At 55.4% G+C, this 22,803-nt stretch overlaps 2 protein-coding genes across 2 annotated transcripts; both read left to right on the top strand.

Annotated features, from left to right (window-relative positions):
- Positions 1-4,534: 4,534 nt before the first annotated feature.
- Positions 4,535-16,881, top strand: LOC141751750 (adenylate cyclase type 10-like). Its single transcript, XM_074609102.1, has 14 exons — positions 4,535-4,562; positions 8,816-8,854; positions 9,259-9,402; positions 9,728-9,933; positions 10,373-10,466; positions 10,773-10,861; positions 11,590-11,622; positions 11,736-11,857; positions 12,413-12,489; positions 12,580-12,769; positions 13,603-13,655; positions 15,125-15,278; positions 15,985-16,177; positions 16,714-16,881. Exons 1-14 carry the CDS (start codon positions 4,535-4,537, stop codon positions 16,879-16,881), a joined length of 1,590 nt encoding a protein of 529 aa, XP_074465203.1.
- A 1,309-nt stretch (positions 16,882-18,190) lies between these two features.
- Positions 18,191-22,277, top strand: LOC141751698 (adenylate cyclase type 10-like). Its single transcript, XM_074608872.1, has 3 exons — positions 18,191-19,075; positions 20,113-20,367; positions 21,013-22,277. Exons 2-3 carry the CDS (start codon positions 20,139-20,141, stop codon positions 21,165-21,167), a joined length of 384 nt encoding a protein of 127 aa, XP_074464973.1. The 5' UTR covers positions 18,191-19,075; positions 20,113-20,138; the 3' UTR covers positions 21,168-22,277.
- Positions 22,278-22,803: the final 526 nt, after the last annotated feature.

The following is a 22,803-nucleotide window of genomic DNA, read 5'->3' on the forward strand; positions in this document are numbered from 1 at the left end:
ACTAGGGATGCCTCCCCAAGCTCGGTCACCACATATCAAAAAATACCCAGGTGGAAGTAGCTTAGGAAAAGATGCATTATTCCAAATCCCTCCACACGACAGTCCTAGGTCAGCACCTCCGTTTTGACAATAATTACTCTTAATAAATGAAACAGTGGGAGTAACATTTTGCATACCAGTGAGAGCACCTGTCATATTAAACCCATAACCTCTACATAATACTGGATTTTGCCCTCCCAATTCGATACATCCTAAGCTAAAGTTGCCAATATGCCTGCCAGTATTATTTCCAGCATGATGTCCCACTGCTGGAAGTGACCCCAAAAGATCCAATTCCTGCAAAGGGAGAGGAAATGATCGGTTTAAATGATTAATGAGATGACCTTGAAATAGGGGTCCTACTCCTTCTGGGCACCAATAGCTGTCTGCAGATCCTCACAACAGGTTACAAGTGACGTTAACCTGCTCTGATTCTAACAGCAAACTATTTGTTAAATTGACTTGGGATACATAGCCTTCAAAATCCTCCAATCGCAGGAATGGAAAACCAATCAAACATGTTCGGAAAGGATCTGATGGAGTGGCCATGGATAAGCAAAAGGCCGAGTTGCCTGTCTGATTTGCCCATGTTACCCATACGTTCTGCCTAGGGGATATGTTTGTAATACCTTCCACTCCCGGTCCCACTAAACCAATAATCATTATCCCAATTATCCAACCCATGTTGCCGTTATGGTTTTCCCTTTTGCTTCCAACCAAATCGCCTTGCACACTTTTTTTTCGTTTTCTCCCACTCTTCCGGTTTTACCTTCCAAATGCGGGGTATTAAAACGTCTTTGCTACACTTGACTACTAAAGGATCATAGTTATCCTGATACTTCCAAATTGCTCTCACACAACAATGTGTTTCCCAAGCTAACCGACGATTATGATTCTCATCGACGTCATGCCCTGTTAAAATGGCTATACGAACAGCCTGTTGTATCCTTGCATACTGAACTTCCAGGCAAGCCGAACACCAAAACCCTGCTAATCCGGCACGTTGATAGAGCTGTTTCTTGCACTCATTACACTCGCAAAGAACCCACGGTTCACACTCTCTACAAGCTGGACATATGACAGTTGCCAAGCCTGCGAGAGCCAGAGTGGTGAGTTCACGTGGTCATATCACCGTCTCGCGTTCCACTCTCTTGCATTTTAGGTTCCCTCCACGGCTTAATCCAACGTGCTGGTACCCATCTTGGACCTTGATCTGTCAAAACACAAGCATATCTGCGACCAATCATTTTTATCTCCACTGGACCCTTCCATTGCCCTGATTGCCAGTCCTTATACTGTACCCGTCCTGGTGTGGTTGCTTGCAAACCAGACCGTAATGACATGTGATGAATCACTATTGGAGGTGAGTCACGTTCTCCAGTTAACCGCAAACAGTTCAATACATCTAAAGCTTTTGCAAGGCGTTCTGCAGAAGAAGAGGTAATTTCTCCCCCTTTTTGTTTTTGCAAAAGCGCCTTCAGCGTAGTGTGTGCACGCTCGACTATGGCCTGTCCCGTAGGAGAATGAGGAATTCCAGTATGTTTACGTATACCCCATAGAGTACAGAATTTAGCAAATCGTTGAGAAACATAGGCAGGTCCGTTATCGGTTTTAATTTCCTGGGGTACCCCCAAAACTGCTATAGCTGCACACATATGCTTAATAACATGTTTGGCCATTTCTCCAGTTTGTGCTGTGGCCCAGATGGCGTGTGAATAGGTGTCAATGCTTACATGGACATATTTGAGCCCTCCAAATTCAGGAACATGGGTAACATCCATTTGCCATAATTGCAAGGAATGCAACCCACGTGGGTTCACGCCTAGGCCAAGCCCAAAACCAGTCCCTTGGCAATCCGGACAGGATTGCACAATACCACATGTCTCAGAAATAGGTAAATTAAACTGCCTTGCTAATACTCTAGCCAATTGATGAAAAAATTCATGAGACACTCGAGCTTGTTCAAATAAGTTGGTCTGACGGTTCTCCCAGGTTGCTGCAACCAAATGGTCAGCACGATTATTACCAATGGCCAGGCCATAATCAGGCTGATGGCTACGTATGTGCACTATAAAATAAGGATACGTTCTCTGATTTAACAAATGTAACAATTGTAACAATAACTGATATAAGACAGAATTTCGAAGAGATCGAAGCATCGATCGTTCCAGTCTCATAACAGTACCGACCACATACATAGAATCTGAAACAACATTAATCGGTTCATTCTGCCAGTTTTGAAAAGCCCACACCACTGCCCGTAGTTCTAAAGTCTGTAAAGAATCTTGTAAAACACCATTTAGTACTTTGGAGTGCCATTGTCCGTTAAGGCACCAGGTAACCACCGCCCTTTTTGATTTCTTTCCGGCATCTGTAAATACCGTGAGTCCAGACACCGGAGAATTCGAACGTCGTGGAGTCTCTTCAAAAGTTTGATTTCGAATTAATGGCAAAAGTTTCATTGGTGGGTAGGCATTAGTTATCTGTCCGGAAAAATCCGTTAATGCATATTGTAAAACCTCTGAGGAAGAGAGAAGCCAATCCAGATAACTCTGGGTAATCGGAACATATATAACCTCTGGCTCATGTCCAGTTAAGTCAACGATACGACGTCTGCCCTTTATAATAAGGTTTGCAAACATTTATATACGAGTGCAGACAGTATTCTTAGGTTGGTAAGATAGAAAACCCCATTCTATTATAGACACCGTACAATTGACCTGTTGTACTAACAAACCTATCAAATGTTCTCTGCCAGACCCAGAATTTATCACAATCAATTGTAGGGGAACTCCTGTTAAGCGTTGCACGCACCCAGTCATGATTTTTTGAACAATGAAATCTAAAGCCTTTTCTTGAGTTGGTGAGAGTTGCCGACAAACTTCAGCCTGTGTAGAGGTGCCTAGCAATGACATCAGAGGAGCCAGGTCATCATTGGTGATACCGGATACGGATCGCCCCCATTGAATATCTCCTATTAATTTCTGTACATCCGTTAAAGTTTTAATTTTGATCGTTAGCTGAATCTTTTGAGGCTTAACAGTACTTTGAGTAATAATCCAACCCAAATAGTGCCATGGTGCATTCGTTTGTACCTTTTCAGGAGCAATTTTCAGACCCTTTTGCTCTATGGTTTCAGTTAACTCCTTCAAGGTTGCTTCAACATCCAAATTTGGGCCTGCCACTAAAATATCGTCCATATAATGATATACAAGCAAAAATGGATTATTTTCCCTAAACGGACGTAAGGCCCAGGCCACAAACATTTGACACAAGGTGGGAGAATTCTTCATTCCTTGTGGCAGAACAACCCAATGATACCGCTTAGCTGGTTCTTTCTTATTTGTTGATGGCACGGAAGAGGCAAATTTTTCTGCATCTTCCGGATGCAACGGTATAGTAAAGAAACAGTCTTTTAAATCTACAATAAACAAGTTCCATTCTTTTGGTATCATCGCAGGTGATAGTAAACCTGGCTGTAATGCCCCCATTTCCTGCATTACCGCATTAATGGCTCGGAGATCGTGTAATAGGCGCCATTTTCCTGATTTTTTTTGGAATAGTAAAAATAGGGGTATTCCAAGGGCTCGTTGAGGGTACAATATGACCTGCCTCCAACTGTTCCTGTACTAACATTTGAACAATATGCAGCCGATCCTCTTTTAGCGGCCACTGGTCCACCCACACAGGACTTGTAGTGGTCCAGGTGAGCTTCAATGTTGGCTGCTCGACCGTGACCGCTCCTAAAAAGGCGATGTCACAAGTCGAGCCCCAAGCTGAGAAAGCACATCTCTACCTATCAAGGTGACAGGTAGCTGCATCACGTATGTCTTGACTGAGACTACGGTTCCATCCATAAATGTAAAAGAAACTAAAGTTTGGCTGATCATTGTCCTTTGTGGACCCCCTACCCCGACTACACTCGTCGCAGCAGGAGCAAGGGGCCACGCTGTTGGCCAGCTAGAAATAGGCACAGTCGTAACATCAGCACCTGTGTCTATCAACATAGTCAGGGTAATAGACGATCCTGAAGGATGCGTCACAACCACCTTTTCTTCAGGCTTGCCACATGCAATATCAATAGCTAACAAGACATCAGGAGACCCTGTTGAGACAAAACCTCCGGCACCCCTCTGTTTTGGCAGCGACCTCGGGACCATTAATCGAAATAATATCAATTGTGCAATTTTTGACCCCTGAGGAATGGTAATCGGGGGGGTCAGCGTATATACCATAATCTTTATAATCCCTGTATAATCAGCATCGATAAGGGGCTCAGTACAATAAAAATGCCCTGACGGGACACGGAGGAGCGCCCAATTAACAGAGCACTCAGTCCATGGCCCAGCGGTCCTCGTTGATCTGAATCAATTAGAGTGACCGCCGTTGTGACTAAAGTGGTATCTACTGCTGTTGCCAGGTCCATTCCCACGCTTCCTGCAGTGGCGGTGGCGCAACGGTCCAGGCACCCTATACCGCCTCCTGTACTTGTGTCATGGTGCGAGGAGGATGCATCGCGCTTGGTACCCGGTTTCCCGATCGCCTACACTCCGCAGAATTATGGGTGGCGCTTCGACAATTCACACACCATCTACCTCCACTCTGACGTGGGGAGCTTACTTGCCCGCTCGCTTGTCCCTTACTTGCGTTTCTGCACTCTTTACGAAAATGACCTGATTTTCCGCAATTATAACATTTCTTATCATTATTATTACATTTTCCTTTTGATTGCTGTTGCACCAACGGACGTACCGCTGCTCCAACAGCAGCAGCCATAACCGTAGCCTGTTCTTGGGAAAGCACCCGTTCTGCTGTTTCCAGCAGCTGAGCAGTGGTACTGCCTCGAGGTAGGGTACCAAGAGCTTTCTTGGTTTTATCGTTCGCATTATCAAAAGCAAGTAAGTCTAAAAACTTAGCTTTCATGGTCTCATCAAGGTCAGGGTGAGCAGAAATAGCTGCATGCAATCTATCAACAAACCCAGAACAAGGCTCCGTAGGTCCTCGGCGAACATTTGTAAAAGCAGGAGGGTTTTTTTCCCCTCTAATCCCCAACAAAGCCCTGTGAGCTAGCTGTTGACTGAGTTGCAAAACCTCCACAGCAAAATTAGCTTGCCAGTCAGTTCGAACGTAAGGTCCCGTCCCCATTAACATCTGTGTCTGTACCCCATACAAAGGATCACCTTGAGGACGCCGGGTGGCAGCAGCCTGATCACATAGGTTCTGCCACACACTGAAAAACTGCAACTGCTGAGAAGGGGTGAGCAACATTTGAGAAATCTGCTTTGAATCATGTGGTGTGAGTAAATTTGCAGTAAATAAATGCTCCACTATAGCCCTAGTATAGGGAGAGCCTAGTCCATATTAACTAACAGCCTGTTTCGCCTCCTTTAACAATTTCCAATCAAACGGTTCCCAATCCTTTCCACCCCCAGCATTAGCAAACACCGGAAACGCCATAGGCTCAAGAAACACGCCCTCAATTGCCGCGTCTCTAATTTCTCCCCTCCATCGGTTTTTCAATCCTTCCTCCCCTCCTACCGCTCCCCCATGCCCCTCAAATCCCGACAATGGCGGCCACGACAAGGCATGATGAGGCAGTGGCAAAGGAGCAGGGTAAGCTGGAGGAGCTCGTGAACTGGATTGATCGTCTAGACGAGCTTCCAACGCTTCCAACTTTTTTAACAACTCCCAGAACTGAAGGTCTGTCAGTCCACCAGGTGGTACTCTAGTGCTGCTGCCAGGTGATGGCGGAGTAGAGGGCGGCAGAGGAGGGTACGGCGTTGGCTGATCCCTGGAATCCTCAGGGCGGTCTCCTTCGGTACTTTCGACAACAGTGTCTTTGGGAGGGGGAGGAGGAAACGTAGTTTCTTCCTCTTTTCCACTTTCATAAACAGGCATCTCAAGAGGGTCTGTAGCGGGAGTAGGCTGGCTCGGGGCAGTAACGGCATGACTCACTACATTCCCCGGTGTTATTCTGCAGCCCCGGGGTTGAGGGACGACAGCTTCTGGCGATCCCCCAAAAGAAAGGCTCGTGGGGGAAACATCCTTAACTCTGGGTGTTAATGCTGCAAAGGCAGAGGCGGCCGCAGCACGTTCTGCCTGCATTGTTTTCAAAGTCTCTGATACTAACCTCCACACGGTGGAGAGTTTCTGTGCCTCCTTGGATCCTTTACTTACTTCATCCCACAACACCGCTCCTATTTTAGCCCACGTATCTTGAGCAAAAGCGGCAGCAACAGTGGGGATAAGTCCTTTATCCCGCGCCCATGCTAAGAGCGCCTTCAAGGTAGGCGTATCATACTTCAGTCCTCTCGTAGAGAGTATATGTTGGAGGAGCTTAACTACCGCCTCTTCTTCTTTGGAGTGCATAGACCACATCTCCTCCCCGGCCGCTCGCTTGGCCAGAGTGAGATTCCCTAACTTGATGCGCTAGCGTCTTCCCGAGTGCCGGGGCAGCACTCACCTATCGACCGGCTTCTTCTGCCCCCTCCGTCCGTTGGTTGCTCATCGGGTATTCGCTGATCCCAACACCGATCTGAGGGTCCCTGTTCGGGCGCCACTTGTCGACGCAGAAGGCTCGGACAGTAACACCACGACCAATATGATCAGGTTAATGCCACTTTATTGCACAGATAGCTCAGTTATTATAGACATTCTGATTCCGCATCACGCGCCGACAATTTGCTGATTGGTTGCATGAGCTGTACATGCAGTAAGCAACGTATTATAATTGCCTTAAAACATCTGTCCACGCGAACAATCACCCCTCCTATATCCTGGGTGAAGTTCTGCATTTTGCACGCTGAGTTCAGCACACTTTCTCATATCTTGTTTGTCTCAGCATTTCTAACACCGCTACAATGTTTTCACATAACCTTCAAACTTACAAGGCCTACACAGTTGTTAACAATTCTTCGGTGCTTGGAGTGTTCACAGGATGACCCCTTTGTACTAAAAATCCTCCCACACATTGGGACCTCCCCAGTCAGCCATGACTTCAGGTAGATCACGGAAAGTGGCTTGGCGAGCACGTCTGCCAGCTCTTTCAGCACTCTTGGATGTAACCCATCCGGTCCCATAGACTTGTGCGCATCCAAGCGGCGTAGCAGGTCGTAGATCACTTCCTCTTTCATTGCGATGGCCTCGTGCAGCTTCCCCTCCCTGTCTCCCAGCTCACGAGGCTGGGTGCCCAGGGAACAGTTAGTTCCACTGCTAAAGACTGAGGCAAAGTAGGCATTGAGCACCTCAGCCTTTTCCTCAGCCTTTGTGACTATGTTTCCCTCTGCATCCAGTAAGGGAGGGAGATTTTCCCTAATCCTCCCTTCGTTGTTAATGAATTTATAGAAACATTTTTTGTTATCCTTAACAGCTGTAGCTAGGTTGAGCTCGAGCTGCGCTTTGGCTCTCCTAATTTTCTCCCTGCATAGCTTCGCTATATCCTTACAGTCTTCATGAGAGAAGTGTCCACGGAGTGCTGCTCTTTGCGGATATCTCAGGTGGGGGGAGCAGGGAGGAGCAGCCACGGACATGAGCCATGTGGGGACACAGCAGGCCCTTTGGAGCCCCTCAGACAGAGTGGTCATCTTGTCACTGCTGAGGTCTTCTGCTGGGATGCCCACAGAGAGCGGGATGGGTGACCTTGGGCGGTCCATCACGGCTGCCACCAGTGCGGAGCTGGCACGGGAAGGTGTCCCCTACAGGCTCTCGGGCCGGGCATCGTGGAAACTGCTGCCAGGTCTTTTGGCCCACATGGGCATTTCCTGATTTCTGGATGTCCCTGTTCCAGGTTTCACTGCGTTGACCGAGAAATTCGTGCAGAGGAGCAGTGTGGACAGAGGCACTGATGAGCTGGCGCAAACGCTCAATGAGTACCTGTGCAACATTTTGGAGGGTAGGAGCCGTGCTGCAGGACTGTGTGGCATCGGGCCGTGATGGTGGAGGGTGGAGGCAGCCTGGTCCTGCCTCCTTGGAAGGGCTGGGGCTTTCTGTGAGGAACAGCGAGCGCAGCCAGGGTCTGCTGGCGGGTCAGCACCAGCGCGGGTCCTTTCTGCTCCCCGCTGCGGCCGAGGAGGCACCCACTTTCTCAGCAGCCACCTCGGTGCCTCTGGCATGAACAGCCGTCTCAGTGCTGCGTCAGGGCCCAGAGCAGGCTGAGGGTATCCAGCAAGTGCTCCAGGGTCTGGAGCGTCTGTGCTATGAGGAAAGTCTGAGCGAGCTGGGCCTGGTTTGCCTGGAGAAGAGAAGGCTTGCGGGAGGGACCTTAGAAACGTGCCTACAACCTGAAGAGAGGGTGCAAAGAGGACAGAGCCAGGTTCTCCCCAGTGGTGCCCAGAGTGGAACAGGAGGTTCCCTCTGTGCATCAGGAAACACTTTTCGACTGTGAGGGTGACTGAGCACTGGCAGAGGTTGCCCAGGGAGCTTGTGAAGTCTCCCTCCTTAGAGCTATTCGGAAACCATCAGCCACCGTCCTGGTCAGCTGGCTCTGTGCAGCCGGGCTTGAGCAGCGGGGCTGGACCAGATGGACCCCAGAGGTACCTTCCAGCCTTCACCTTTCTGAGGTCTGGTGGCATCTGGAGGCCCTGCCTCCCTGCCTGCTGTGCGGGTACAAGGGCTGTGACCACCGTGAGCCTGGGAGAGAGGCCGGAGCGGTGCTTTCCTGAGCTGTGCCCCACAGTGCACCCTTGCCCCGGTGCTCCCCGCAGGCAGAGGGCCTTGCTCGGTGGCTTCTGGAAGAAGGTGTCCACATGACTCTGCCTTTTCTTCCCTCTGTCCACAGAGTTCCTGATTTTTGGAGGAGACATCTTGAAGTTTGCTGGTAGGTTCTTGGGAGGGCGATGACCTCGGGCACTGAGCTGTAGCATTTAACTCCTGTGGCGGCCGTTTGCTCTGCGCTCCTTCTCAAGAGGCTCTGTGCAGCGCCTTGAGCCAGCTCTTTGGCCACGCACGCACCCCTCCAGCAGTGCCCTCTCTCCAGTGCTGCAGCTGCAGAGGAGCGCTCGGGACAGGGGGTGTCACCGCTGCCAGCCGTCTGCTGCTGTGGCTGGCCCGGGATAGGAGAGGTGTCCCGGTGCCCAGGACACGGTCCTCCAGGACGATGGCCTCCCACAAGCCCATCTTCCTACGCACGGCAGCTGGCTTCTGCTGTCTCTGCAGAACCAGACCATAGGTCGGGGAGAGTCAGGTCTCGGCAGAGCCTTTACCTTCCCTCCCTTTCCCCAGGAGATGCTGTGCTGGTGCTGTGGAGAACACCACCCCAGGAGGTGGCCAGGACCATCAGCCTGGTGCTGCACTGTAGCCAGCAGATCCAGAAGAAGTACGGAAGACGTGACACAGATGTGGGGCAGAAGATCCAACTGAAGATAGGTACGGGCGCTGTGCCAGACGCAGCTGTGTGGCACTCTGCCATGCCACAGGGTGCTTCTGGTTTGCTGGGCTTCTGGGGCAGGCAGCTGGGGATGACGCCTGGCGCACTCAACACATTCTCAATGTCAACTCGGTTCGTCTATTTCTAGACGCCTGTTTTAGGGAATCGTGTCAGCGTCTCCCCGAGGAGGAGGGAGGATGCTCTACCCCTCCGTAACGCCCCTCTCCCCGCTGGGCTTCAGAGGAGCTTCTGAGCAGCCGAGATGCTGGGGGCTGTGGAGTTCCAAATGTTCCCTGTGTCAGTTCTGCTTCTCCTTCTCCCCAGGGATCTCTGCAGGGACCATGAGCCTCCCGGTTTTCGGAGATGAGAGCTGGCAACACTTCTGCATTTTTGGCCCGTGCCTGGCTGAAGTTCGTGACGCCGAAGAGGTTGCGGGTGCAGGTGAAGTTGTCCTCTCGGCCACCTGCTGGGAGCTCTGTGAGCAGCACCGGCTGAGGATCAAGCATCTCGCAGGCACAAGAGCTGTGCAGGCAGGTGGATGGGTTGGCCTCGAGAGCCATTCTGAGGGCCTGGGCCTGGCCATGAAGGAGGGAGGTGTTGGAAGGCTGAGGAGATGAATGTGGAGAGAGTTGTAGGTGGGAAAGCGGGCAGGCAGGGGAAGGTCTTGTCCTTCCATCTCAAGGGTAACCGTGGGCTGGGCTTTCTTGCTTTGAGGGGTCAGGAGGCGCTGGGAGGGTTCGAGCCCCAGCAGCAATGTCCTCTGTGGGCCATGGAGCTGTGGTTGCTTGGAGATGGGCATGCTTGGAGAATGGCTGTCCAGCTCCGGTGCTTCTGAGGAAGCACTGCTGTCCCATCCAGCCAGGTGGGTTACTTCTCCCCTTCTCTGGGCAGTGACGGTGGAGGGCAGGCTCTGTCCCCTGGGAGTCCTGGGGAGGCCAGTGGCAGTGCTTTCATTCTGTGTGTCTTCAGGTGACGGGCATGGATCCGATGCCTTGGTCCGAATGCCAAGACGCCTTACGCAAGCTCGTACAAGACCCAGTGAGACACCGCTCAAAAAGGGAAGGTGAGTGCCCACTTCCCCTTGCTCTGTGATTGTCCCGAAAGGTGGGGCTTTGCTGCTTCAGGGGCCAGAGAGGAACCACCTCCTCCCTCTTCCCTCTGTCCATTAGCACTCAGGCTGTTGGGCCTCCCAGGGCGGTGGCTGCTGCCGCCTCCTCCTTCCAGGGGAGAGCTCTGCCCTCAGCATCTGGAGGTGGCAACATGAGCAAGCGCAGAAGACTCTTTCTCCCCCGGTTCCAGGGCTAGGCCCTGCTTTGCAACGGCTCGTAGTCCCATCCACCCAGCGGCCACCTGCCTTTTCTCTCCTCAGGTGCCATGAGGCCTACTCTTCTCTTGCCCAGTGACCTGAACGCCAAGGATGTGCTTAGGAAGTACATACCAGTCGCTGCTCTCGGGAAGGTACGGCAAGGCCACCGCTGCTGGGGGCTGCATTTTCGGAGGGCAGAAGAAGTGGTGCCTTGCAGAGATGGAGCTCTTACGGGAACAGACCAATCAAAGAAAATGCGCCCTGCGATGACAACGCAGGGAAACTGAGCCCAGGGGCACCGGTGCCGCACCATTGTCTGCGTTGTCCTCAGAGAGACATGGGTGGCAGGAGGAGGACTCCTGTCCCTCTGTCTTTTCCGTGGCTATGGTTCTGGGTGTGCCGCGGACACGACGGTGGGATAAAGGGGAGATTCCCCTGAAGTCCCTGGAGCATCCCTGAGGGTCTCCCCTCATGTCCGTACCGGTCCCCAGATGGCGTGTTAGCGGAGCAGCCTTCTCTCCTTTGTCATTTTTGTTATGACTCGGCATCTGCCTGCCGCAGGCTGGGCGGCCTGCCCGCCCTTTTGCACCGAGAGGAGGATTTATCCCTTCCTCTGCTATTACCCGCTATCGCCAGCACGCCTGCTCTCCCTCGGTACTGGTGTGGGCAGTAAGAGCCCGGGAGAGCAGGCTGGTGAAGCCGTCGTGCTCTTGTCTTCCAGCTTGATGCAGGACTGCCCATGGATCTCCTCTCTGAGCTACGGCCAGTCACCTGCATCTTTGTCCAGCTGCAGCTTGCTGCAGGTACCAGCTCGGAGCATCTCAGCACCGTCCTCAAGGAGGCCAGCAGGGTGATGCTAGAAATCCTCTCTCCTCACAAGGGCCACATCAACAAAGTCCTCCTGTGTGATAAAGTGAGTGGGGGGGAACGGTGGCCTCCCCCAGCGCCAGAGGGTGGGCAGTGAGCGCGAGGGAGAGACTCCCTCTTAGGCGCTGTAGCAACATGTTCCACATCTGTCCTGGGCAGGGCTGCACGTTCCTCTGCGTGCTGGGACTCCCTGGAAACAAGCTGCCCTGCGAGAGCCTTCACGCCCTGCAGAGTGCTCTGGAGATCTTCAACTCGTGCTCCACCATGCTCGAGGAAAGAGAGTGAGTGTGTGGCAGGGGTCGGCGGGGTGCATGCTGCCTGGGACGGCGCAAGGGGGCTTCACAGAAAGAGATGTGCCTTCTAGCTTGCTCTCCCTTGTCCCTGGCAGGAAGGAGGCAGTGCCCTGAGAGGTGCAGGCAACTCCAAGCACACTCTGCTGGCCACCGCGCTGGAAAGAGCCCTCGTGAGGGCCAGAGGCCGCTGCGGCCAGAGGCAGGCCCTTCTGGGCCACTGCCCCATGAACGGGGATGGGGCCCAGCCACCTGATCCCAAGTGGCTGTCATCGCCAGGCGGTGACATGGCGGGCGCCTTCTTCCCTCTCTCTTTGCTCACAAGAGGGCTGTGGCCCTGCACGTGCTCTGCCCCTGCCCCTTGTCCCTTGCAACCTGCAGATGTTGCACCCCTGAGCTCTCCACGTCCCCGAGACCCACGCTGGCAGGGCAGCACAGCCGGTGGCCCAGGCTGGCACCGAGGGGAGGTGTGGGAAGGGATGAAGCCAGGCGGGCAGGACTGCGCCTGGGGCGCTGCTCAAGCCCTGCTGTTTCTCTGTGTGCCAGGACAATGTCTGTGGCAGTTACCAGAGGGACGATGTTCTGTGGAGTCACTGGCCACCCGCTGAGACACGAATACACAGGTATTGGCCTGGAAGGGTGCCGCGGGGCTGGCGGCACGGGCCACACCGACGCATGCTCTCTCTCTCTAACGCGTGCTCTCTCTCTGGCAGTCCTTGGCCAGAAGGTGAACTTGGCTGCCCGGATGATGGTGCACTACCCTGGGCTGGTGTCCTGTGATGCAGTGACCTACGCCGCCTCCCGGCTGCCCGCTTCCTACTTCAAGGAGCTGCCGGAGAGAGAGATGAAAGGCCTCAGGCAGCCTGGCCCTGTCTATCAATATGTGGGGGTCACCGAGGAGAGGTGAGTGTCCTCTGAGACGGTCGGAAGCCCTGGCGTGGCAGGCTTTTTGCCCCTCTCCCCTGCTGTCTCCAGCTGCTGAGAGAGCGGGAGTGAAACCAGAGGGATGGGGAAGGTTTGTCTGTCTTGGTAGACACAACCTGGCCTTGTGGGCTGGGTCTAAAGGGCTTTGGGCTGTGCTTTCCCTGCTGTGCTTGCTCCACCACGTGCCCTGGGAATGCTGACCCAAGGAGTTTTCTGTCCCAGCTGCTCCGAGCAGGAAGCTTTGGGCCAGTCTGGTCCCCATGGGGAAACGTGGACCATCGGGACACTCTTCCTCAGGTCTTCCTGCAGAAATCTCAGCTCTTCTGGGCCAGGATTTCACCTTCCCTTTAGAGGACGGTTTGAAGGTTACCACTGCCATCTCTTTGAGACTGCGGGAAGACTTGAGCCAAAGGTGCCAGGTGCTTGGCATCCCAAGCCCTTCAGGGACACAAGTCCCCCTTTCAAAGACGCTTGGTGTTCTTGGCCAAAGTGGTAAAGCTGTCTCCCAGCCAACAGCACGCCCTGGCTTCTTTCACGTGTCTTCTCCTGTTTCTCTGGGTTTGGCCTCTGGGGATGGACTCTTGATATGTTCTCCTGTCCCACCGTGGCCGCCGGGCTTCTTTACGCTTGAAGCTGTCGTAGCGTGTCAGCTTGAACTTTGGCTGGGAAAGCGTGCAGGGGATAAGAGCCTGCTCCAGAGAAAAGCCGGTACCCGAGGAGCACCTCCTTCCCTACCACGCCAGGCTGCTTCTCTAGGTCCCCTGGCTTCTCACCATCTCATTGACTTGTGTTGTCTTTTCCCCTGCTTCTAGCATCTTTGGCGTGGGTCTTACCAAGAAGAGGTCGGAGTACGTCCCCTTGCTGGGTAGGTGGAGAACGCCTTGCTCTTCTGAAGCCCAGGTTCTTCCCCTTGGTAACTTTTAGTGTCTTGCTGGGAAGGGAGAGGCTTTTACCAGGGATGGTGTTGCCTGCAGCAGCCCTAAGAAAGCGCCGCCTGTCTTGGTCTCTGCTTGCTTGATATCTTTGGGTGGAAAACGAGGTGGGGCGCCTGCTGCTCCCTGCTGTCTTCCAGACCTGGTAGGAAGGTTGCTTTCAACTGTGGAGCTGCTCACAGCCTGGGGGCTAAACTGATCCCTGTCTTTGGGGTCAGGAAAGAGATTTCCTTCTGCCAAATCGATGGAGAGTTTTGACGGTGGGTTCTCCTCCTTGTACTCCTCAGAGCTGCTTTCTTGGCAGCATCTGGGCGAAGACACGGCAATGTCAGGAGGCAGGGGATGCCTGTATTCACTCGGGGTCTTGCCGAATGTTTTGGGCCCTGTTGTGGGTTAACCCTGCTTGGCAGCTCAGCCCCACAGAGCCACTCGCTCCCCACAGTGGGATGGGGAAGAGAATCGGAAGGGTTAAAGGGAGAGCACTGGTGCGCTGAGATACAGACAGCTTAATAGGGAAAGCAAAAGCTGCACACACGCCCAAAGCAAAATCAGGCATTCATTCACTGCTTCCCATGGGCGGGCAGGCGTCTTGCCATTTCGAGGAAAGCAAGGTTTCATCACGTGTGACGGTGACTTGGGAAGACAAATGCCATCACTCCGAACGTCCCCCCTTCCTCCTTTCCACCGGATTTTCTTGCTGAGCACGGCGTTGTATGGTCTGTAATAGGCCTTTGGGCAGTTGGGGTCAGCTGTGGTGGCTGTGGCAGCTGTGCCGCCTCCCAGCTTCTTGTGCACCCCCAGACTTTTTGCCAGCGGGGCAGCGCGAGCAATGGAAAAGGCCTCGACGCTGCGCAGGCGCTCTTCAGCCATAACTAAAACCTGGTTGTGTTATCAACAGCGATGTTTGGTCACAAATACAAAACATAGACCTGTACAGGCTATTGCTGAATAAAATTAACTGTAGCCCGGACCAAACCAGAACGGGACTGACGACGCTGCCTTAGCTACTGGGAGGTGCTGTGCAGCTCACGGCACAGCGAGGAGATGCTTTGAGTCTGTTTGGGACGCAGCTGCCTGAACCGGCTGCAGTCATCCCTTACAGTCTCGTGCTGGATCGCTGCGGGGAGTCGCATGGGGCCGGCAGAATCTCCGTGCCTGTGGGATAGGGGAGAGGGCGAGGGGGCTGCGCTGCGGGGCAGGCAAGCAGGTGGCCCCGTGACTGCTCTGAGGAAGGCAGAGGTGCCCAAGCGTGGACGAGCAGGTGGGAAGGAGGCCTGGGTGCCGGCAGGCTGGCCGATGTGGTAGCGGGGAGGGAAGCTGCGGTGGAGGGTGCCCGCAAAAGGGACGGCTCTTTGCTTTTCAGCACGCCCCCAGCAGCTCGTTCTCTGGTTTGTCTTCGCAGGTCGGAAGCAGGAGACTGACCTCTTTGTCAGCTGCTTGAACGCCTATAGGGATTCAGGCCAAAGGAACATCCTGGCGGTTGAGGGCACGATGGGCTGTGGAAAGAGCCACTTACTTGCTGAACTGGCCTCTCTAGGCCAGGATGCTGGCCACAGGTACAGGCTTTCCACCTGTAGCTTTGGGACGCTGCCCCTGCCCATCCCCTGACAGCCGTGGAACGCTCCAGCCCCTCTGCCAGGGTACCTGGCCCTTGGACTGCAGCCTCCCGACAGAGCCTCCTGGAGACACTGCCTGGGAGCACCTGCGTGCTCCGCTCCCGCCTCTGCCTCTTTGGGGAGTTGGAGGTGGCTTCTGGAGCCACGGCCTTTCCTCCTTCACCCCTGGGTCAGGCGCAGATAGAAGGAAAGAGCCCAAGCTCAGCGCTTTTCATCCCACTCCAGACCCCAGAGACAGCAGGGCTGCCTGTCTCAGAAGCCCTGCTCGCCCTCGGCGTGTTTCCCAGGAGGAGCACGGGGGCCTGTGCTCTGGCAGGCAGACCGATAAGGTCTGGAGCCCAAAGGCAAACCCACCACTTGCTCCATTCTTGCCTCTCAGCCCCGTGAGTTCCTCTGCAGGGGGCACGTAGGGAGACCTAGGCCGGCGCTGCAGAGACACAGGCTCTGGACCCGGCTCTCCCGCTGGCTTGGCAGCAACTGCCCCTCTGTGCCCTTTCTCGTACGAGGAGGGAAAAGCTTGGCCTTCTGTGGGAAGCGCTTGGAGATGGGGGGCTGAAGAGCTCCCCCCAAAGGGCACCTCCGCCCCTCTTGTCTTAGAAGGCTGGGGCTGTGGGGAATCTCAGTGCCTTTTGCTTTTGCACCGCAGGGTGGTTGCCCTGGAACTGCTGGAGATCGACACGAGGCAGCCCTTCTCTGCCATCCGCATGCTGATGGCCAGGGCCCTGGGCCTCCAGGACTGTGAATCGCGCGGCGACAGGCAGCGCGTGCTGAAGACAAAGCTGCAAGGGACAATCGAAGAGAGCAGCTACTGCCTCCTCAATGACATTTTCGGTGTCAAGGTGAGAGCCAGAGGCCCCTGTGGACGTTGAGAAGGCCTTCTCCTGAGCTTGTCTGGGTCTGACCTTGAGTGGGCACGCTGCTGGGAGTGCCTTAGCTCCGGGGTGGGCATTGCGGGGGTCACAGTGTGCATTTGCCATGCCTGGGCCCGGGGGGCTCCCTGTCTGTGGGGCTGGTGTCCTGCGCCGCATCCACAGTGCCCGGTGCCTTGTTCGGCACCCTGGAAGTGGCACTGGAGAGAGGCTGTTCCTGACCTCGTGCCGAGGTCACCGCTGTGCGAGGGGTCTGCCCCAGCCAGCCCACGATTCCCACAGCCAGAGAACCGGCTCAGCCCAAGCCCCAGCTCTGCAGAGACCCTCAGCAGAGGGCCTTTGCTTTAGGCTCTGGGTGGAGTCCCCGCTGCGGCTCCCTGCCCCTGTGCTGGGCAGAGGTGAGGTGCTGAGGCTGTCAGAGACGGTGGGCTCTGCGGTCTTGCGTGCTGGGTAGGTGTGCTGAGCCCCGGAGCCGTGTTTCTCCCTGACTCTGCTTTTCTGGCCAGTTCCCCATTTCGGACAATGTTCGCGAGATGGATGAAACTCAAAGACAACTGGAATTGCACTCGACTCGGGTGAAAGTGCTGGAGAAGGTGAGCATTTCTCCTTCCTTCCCCCTGGGTCAGAGAAGGAAAAACCCTGCCATCTGCGGGCTCTGTACCACTGAGGTGTGAGCAGGCGGGATGGCTGCGCACCTGGGTCATGGCCCATCAGAGCCCGAGAAAGCCCTCGCCCCCCCACTTCCCCCCGCAGCCCCACAAACACACCCGAGGACTTTCCTCCCGTAAAGTGTGCCCTGGAGGAGGAACAATGTCTTCTGGGTTCCCTTGCCCGAGCTCCCTCCTTCTGCAGGGCAAGTGATGTTAGGTATGACCCTCCAGTCTCAAAGAGTCAGTAAGCTTCCGAGCGGGAAAGTGGCTGGGGAGAGACTTCAGAGCATCCTCTCAAGAGACGGAGGCTAAATCTCGTCCCCTGCAAGACAGCTGAGAATCCACTGGATTCCCCTCAGAGCAACCTGCTTTTTTTCAGACCCTTACAGGAGATTTTGGCATATTTGTCATCAACAATGCCCATTTCATCGACCCTGACTCCTGGTTCATCATGTCACCCGTGCTCCAGAAGGTCTCCCTCTTCATGGTCATGAGCTTAGCCCCAGGCTACGAGATAACCGAGAGCTTTCGCAAAGCCGCAGCAGACAACGCCACGTCCCAGAAAATCACTTATCTTCATCTGGACAAGCTGAAAGCTTCAGTTGTGATGCAGAAAGTCTGCAAGGACCTCGGAGTGGTCAGCATCCCCAGGGATCTGGTGAGGTAAGTTGGAGGCAGGGGAGCTCTTCCTGAGGGCCTGAACCTCTGCTGACCGTGGTAGGGAATCAGGCCCCCAGGCAAGGGAGCGCAGGGCCGCTAGAAGCATCCCGGACTCTAGCGAGTGCCAGGCGTGGGCGGCTTGTTATGCCTCACCCTGGTGGGTGTGCGCTGAGAGCGGGCAACTCCCGAGACACCCAGCCTGGGAGGTGTCAGCCTTGGCTGCCGCACAGGGAGGAAGGGAGGAAGAGTCCTGAGCCCAGCTGTGTCTGGGTGTGAACAGAAAAGGCCTTGGTCTGGGTGGCTGGGCTGTGGGGGAGATTCCCCGGGGCAGAGGTCCATCCTCTCCAGGCTCCTGAGGAGAAGAAAGGCAGGGCTCGCTGCTCTGCGCTTTGGGCATTGTCCGCAATTCTTTTCCCGTGGACTTCGGCAAAGGCTGGAGGGTTCAGGGGGCACAAAATCCCAAGGCAGTGGGAGGACGATCCCTTTCCAAAGTGAGGTGTAGCTGTGATGAAGATGCTGGCTACCCTGGTATGCCTGAGTGACTGGCCGCCCAGCTGAACTGTGTTTCACCTTACTTTCCTTGTGCTGGTCCCCGACGGGTCTGCTCCTGTGCAGGTTCCTGATCCGAACCAGCTCAGGGATCCCATATTACTGCGAGGAGCTGCTGCGCTGCCTTCGTGCCAATGACATGCTCCAGTTCTGCACCCGGAGGCAGTCTGGAAAAGCAAAGGACAACTGGGAGAGCCTGATCAGTAAGCACCTTGGCTGCGACTAGCGAGTTGCTGTGGCGTGTTCTCCACAGCAGAGTCTTGCCCCGTTGTTCCCCCATGGCTCTGGGCAGAGTCAGATCTTGGTCTGGCGGAGGTGTGGGCTCCTGTGCGCCTTGCTGTTGGGACAGGCAAAGCAGGGGCAGTGAGTTCTGGTGGCTCGGAGGGACCTACATTCTTGGGGCGGGGGTTGTGGGGCTAAAACACAGGGGAAATCCTTCCGAAGCACATGTGCTTGTGGTGTTTCTTAGGCATTCCAATGGGCATGCAGTTTAGCTTGGCCAAAGGCTAGCTCACTTGAGAACAAACCCCAGCTTGAGGTGAGGGACGAGCCCAGGAAACTTGAATGCCAAACCATAAATCCCCACAAGAGTGCCGGTAACGGAAGAAAACGGTGGTAATGCCATCCGAGAGAGCAATGCCAGCCAGAGTGCCGCGGCCTTGGGAAGAGCCAGGACTGAGGCCACGTCTTGCATTAGCACCAGCAGTTTCCCTGGCTGGGAACTGGTGGGAACTGTTTTGCTCTGCTTCATGACCACCACATTCAGGGCAGGCACTGGACCATGTCAGGGGCGACTTGTCCCATCCCAAGTGAATCGTGAAGCGCTCGCGAGCTGCGAGTCGCTTTGCGAACTGCCTTATCGGTGCTCTCTTGCTCCGCCCAGCATCTGCAGCCGAGGCTTCATCCCTCGCAGCAACCTGGAGCTCCGAGGCGCGGAATGACGGGAGGGTCTGCCTCCTCAGGCCAGGCGTGACCCTGGAGAACACCGCGCTGCCCATCCCCTTGAAAGGTAAGGAGCCGAGCGCCGCTCTGCCGGCTGTCGGCTGTGCTGGGGCTCCTTCCCGGGGCAGGGGCTGGAGGGAGGCCGGGCATCCGTGTGCTGCAGAGTCACCCTCTCAGCGTGGGGGCTCTGCTGGGAAGGCGGCTCCGGTCCCACCAGAAACAGGCCTGGGGCTGCAGGCAGCTGCTTTCCCCTCCTGTGAGCCTGCTGGCTGCTCTCCGTCAGCAGGTAGGAGAGAAAAGGTTATCCGTGCAACACTGAAATGGCTCCCTTTTCTCACCAAAACAAATACTTTGCTGGGAAAAGGCTTTGACTTGCCTCTGTCCCAACTTTGACGCAGCATCTGTGTTGCTGTTCTCTTTTTAAGTTCCCCAGCTAATGCTGGTCTCAAGGCACTTAATCCAAACCAAATCCTTCTCTTTTTTCTTCTTTTTTTTCGTTTTGTTTTGGTTTTTTGTTTTCTGCGGATCGGCATGGAAATCCTCCTGTAGCCAGGGGAGCTGGATGGGGGAGCTTTCAATGAGTGTCCCTCCTCTCTGGCCATAGACATTTGTTATGAATTGTGAAGAGACATCATGCTAAAGTATTCCTGCTGTGAAGTGGCTTTGTCCAAAAAAAAAAAAAAAAAAGAAAACCAAGAGAAAGTAATAGTATTGTCTGGCCAAGTTAAGGCAAGCGTTGTGGGGAGCTCTGTGTCCACCTGTGATGTGGGGAAAGTTCTCTGTGTGTGCTGTTGGGCAAAAGCCTACTCCAGATCTGGTAGGGCACATCATGGGATGCGCATACCTGCTGGGTCCTGCCCTCCCTGCCCTCGGTGGGGGAGCATTTGTTTGAGCATCTGGCTTTTCCCCAGGCCTCATGGCCTGCGATTCCATCAGGAGCGGAGCCAGTTTGAAGATGCCTACCCTGGGTTGCGATTGCCCAGTAGGTGCAGCCGCAAGGAGAGGAGGCCAAAGTCTACCCCATCTCATGGGTTGAAACTTTCCAGCCTCTCCAGCCTCAGCATGGGGAAGAGGCAAGAGAGACGTGTTGTTTCTTCTTGACAGAGATTGCGCTGACTCAGCTGGATCGGATGCAGCCGCTGACGCGGATGGTTGTGAAGTTTGCAGCCATCATCGGGCCGGTGTTTACCACCCAGCTCCTGTTGCACATCCTTCCCGCTGGCCTCAGGACCCATATGAATTCCTCGTTGGACGAGCTGGTGAGCGACAACATCCTGAGGTGGCTGAAAAACACAGAGGTGCCAGAAGATGTGCAAGATCCTACCGAGGGGCCAGCCACCTCTTCGCAGGTGGAGAGCAGTAAGTGGTAGCGGGCAGGTGGACAAGGGAGCTCCCAGCTGTGTCCCGGCAGGGCTCCCCAGGGCATGGTGCGCTTCCCCTGCTGTGAGGGGTGGCTGGGGCTCAGGCAGGCACGGCTCTTTGCGATGGGTTGTTCAAAGACCTTACGGGTCAGTCTCAAAGCCCGCTAGCTTTGCGCTGGAGGGAGGTTCCCACCAAGTGCCATCCCGAGTGCTGCTCGTAGCGCAGGCACGGGAGGGCGTGTGGAGCCCCTGACATCCTCTCCCAGCCACCTGATCAAAGATGCTCTCCAGGTTGCCCCGGGGCCCTTGACGGGCTTTTATTCAGCTTTGACTCCCCTGTGGCGCAGGAGGAAGCTCAGGAGGCTGGGGACTGCCTTGCCAAGAGCAGGGAGAAAGTGCTGGACGGGGCTTGCTTGGGCTGGTGGTGACATGCCCAGCTCCTGCCTGGAGCGCAGCTGAGCGCTGTGTCCGCGGGGCTGGGCTAGCGTCAGCAAGGCAAGCTGGGCCCTTTTGCCCCGTGCTGCAAGGCTCGGTGTGCAGCAGTGCTGGTTGGCTGGCAAGGGTGCACGCCAAGGCATGACTCTCGTGCCCCAGCTGCGACGGCCCTGAGCTGGGGCTGATGCCGAGGCCCTTTGCCTTGCAGGTGTGCAGAGGCCCTCTCCCAGCACGAGGACCGAGGAGCAGCAGCCTGGCGTCTTGGCCTTCTGCGTCCCGCTGCTGCAGAAGGCTGCGTACGAGCTGTGGCCCGGGAGGCAGCGAGTCGCCTTGCGCGGCAAGTGTGCCGCCTTCCTGGAGTAGCACGCGCACAAATGCAAGAGCTGCGGCCAAGGGGAGTTTGTTGCCTTCCACCACTTCGCCGTCACCAGCAGCCAGGACGGAGGCAGCTGTCGGGACCCTGCCGACGGAGGCGACTCATGCAGCTGGGAGGCCTTGGTGCTGGCTGGAGAAGAGCTGAAGCAGGATAGGACCCACGCCACTGGGGGTACGCTGTGCACCGTGCTCCACAGCCCGGGCCCTCCAGGAGCCCAGGGGTGTATGCTGGGGATCGGCTGGGAGGAGGTCTGCCGGGGACGAGCCCAGGAGCTGAGGACAACCACCGCAGACTTTGCTCAGCGTGTCGGCACCCTCGCAAGGGTCCTTGAAGCCCAGTGGGAGAGCGAGAGCAGCTCTTCCCCTGGGGCAGGCGAGGAGGTGTCTAACCCCCTGTTTTCTTTGCAGATGCCGCAGAGCAGCAGGCTTTCACGGAGGCGGAAACCGGGTGAGCAGACAAGGGTTTGATTCTCTGTAAAGGCAGGGGCCTCAGGGGTCTCCAGAGGAGACCAAGGAAGCGCTGGCATTTGCCTGCCGGTTGTGACTCTAGCTTAAGGAAGAGGCTTTCTGTGAGGTGGGAGCTGGGAAGAGATGGCCACGGAGGTGAGACAGTGCTGGAGGAAGCCCGTGGGCTCCTAGTGATGGTCACACTACGCTGGAGCAGGCCTTGCTTTCCAGTTCCTCGAGAGGAGCGCTACAAAATCTGCAGGCGAAAAGCCACCACAAGGGAGCCAGGTGGTTTGCCTGGGGGAGGTGACAGAAAGCCCAGCTTGTCGTCTTCTCCCTGGCTACAAAGCAGCTGTAGGAGTCATGCCTGCCCGTGGGCTCGCGCTCTCTTTTGAACAAAGGGCTTTTGATGGCCTCTCTGTGGGGTAAAAGACCAGTGTAGGTGATGCCTGTGCATTCTTTGCTCTCTTCTTCCCCTGGGAACGGTGCTCTGACTAGTGTGGCGGAGCGGCTTCTGCCAGAGGGCGAACAGACAACTGAGCTGCCCGACGAGACCGACAGGCAGCACAACGGCACACACTGGTGTGAATGCCGAGCCATCGTGGAATCGGTGCTTGTGCCTTTGGCTCGCCACTACGTGGCAATGGGCAATGCCGACCGAGCCTTTTACTACCTTCTGGAGTGTGCTGCTGCCTACCTGCACGTCTCCAACAGCTACATGGTGAGTTGCCTCGCTCGCCAGTGCCCACCGTGCACGGAGTCCTCTCAGTCAGCTGGCTCTGGGCAGGACAACTTCACTGCTGCAATAGGGCATGCCTTGACGGGGCCTTGGAAGGGACATGCTGGGGTCAGAGCCTGACTTCTTCCTCCGGCTTGCCTCTTCTGTGGACGGAGACACAGGCCACCGTGCCCATAGCAGGAGGGGAATTAGCAGGGAGGGGATCTGAAGGAGCACTGGTGCCTGTGCTCTGAGCCGGCGTGACTGTGTTGGGGCGGGCATCAGCAGGGGGAGAAACGGGCCCTCTTAAGACAGATGCCAGAGGCAACAGGGGAGGACGAGGCCGGCCATGGGCTCTGCATCACGCTCGCCTGCTCTCTCTGTGCTTGCGCAAAGGCCCTCATGAAGCTGAACGAAGCGGAGGTCCTGAGGAAGATGAAAGCCACTGCGATAGCCTGC

This window comes from Larus michahellis, chromosome 15 (genome assembly GCF_964199755.1).
Source record: "Larus michahellis chromosome 15, bLarMic1.1, whole genome shotgun sequence".
Lineage (NCBI taxonomy): Eukaryota > Metazoa > Chordata > Aves > Charadriiformes > Laridae > Larus > Larus michahellis.

Excerpts from the sequence above, each read along its gene's own strand:
- LOC141751750 (XM_074609102.1), top strand. The coding sequence starts at position 4,535 with ATGGTGCGAGGAGGATGCATCGCGCTTG. Across the intron at positions 9,403-9,727 it reads GAAGATCCAACTGAAGATAG|GGATCTCTGCAGGGACCATG; the intron begins GTACGGGCGCTG and ends CCTTCTCCCCAG. Across the intron at positions 10,862-11,589 it reads CAGTCGCTGCTCTCGGGAAG|GGCCACATCAACAAAGTCCT; the intron begins GTACGGCAAGGC and ends TCTCCTCACAAG.
- LOC141751698 (XM_074608872.1), top strand. The coding sequence starts at position 20,139 with ATGCAGCCGCTGACGCGGATGGTTGTGAAGTTTGCAGCCATCATCGGG. Across the intron at positions 20,368-21,012 it reads CTCTTCGCAGGTGGAGAGCA|GTGTGCAGAGGCCCTCTCCC; the intron begins GTAAGTGGTAGC and ends TTTGCCTTGCAG.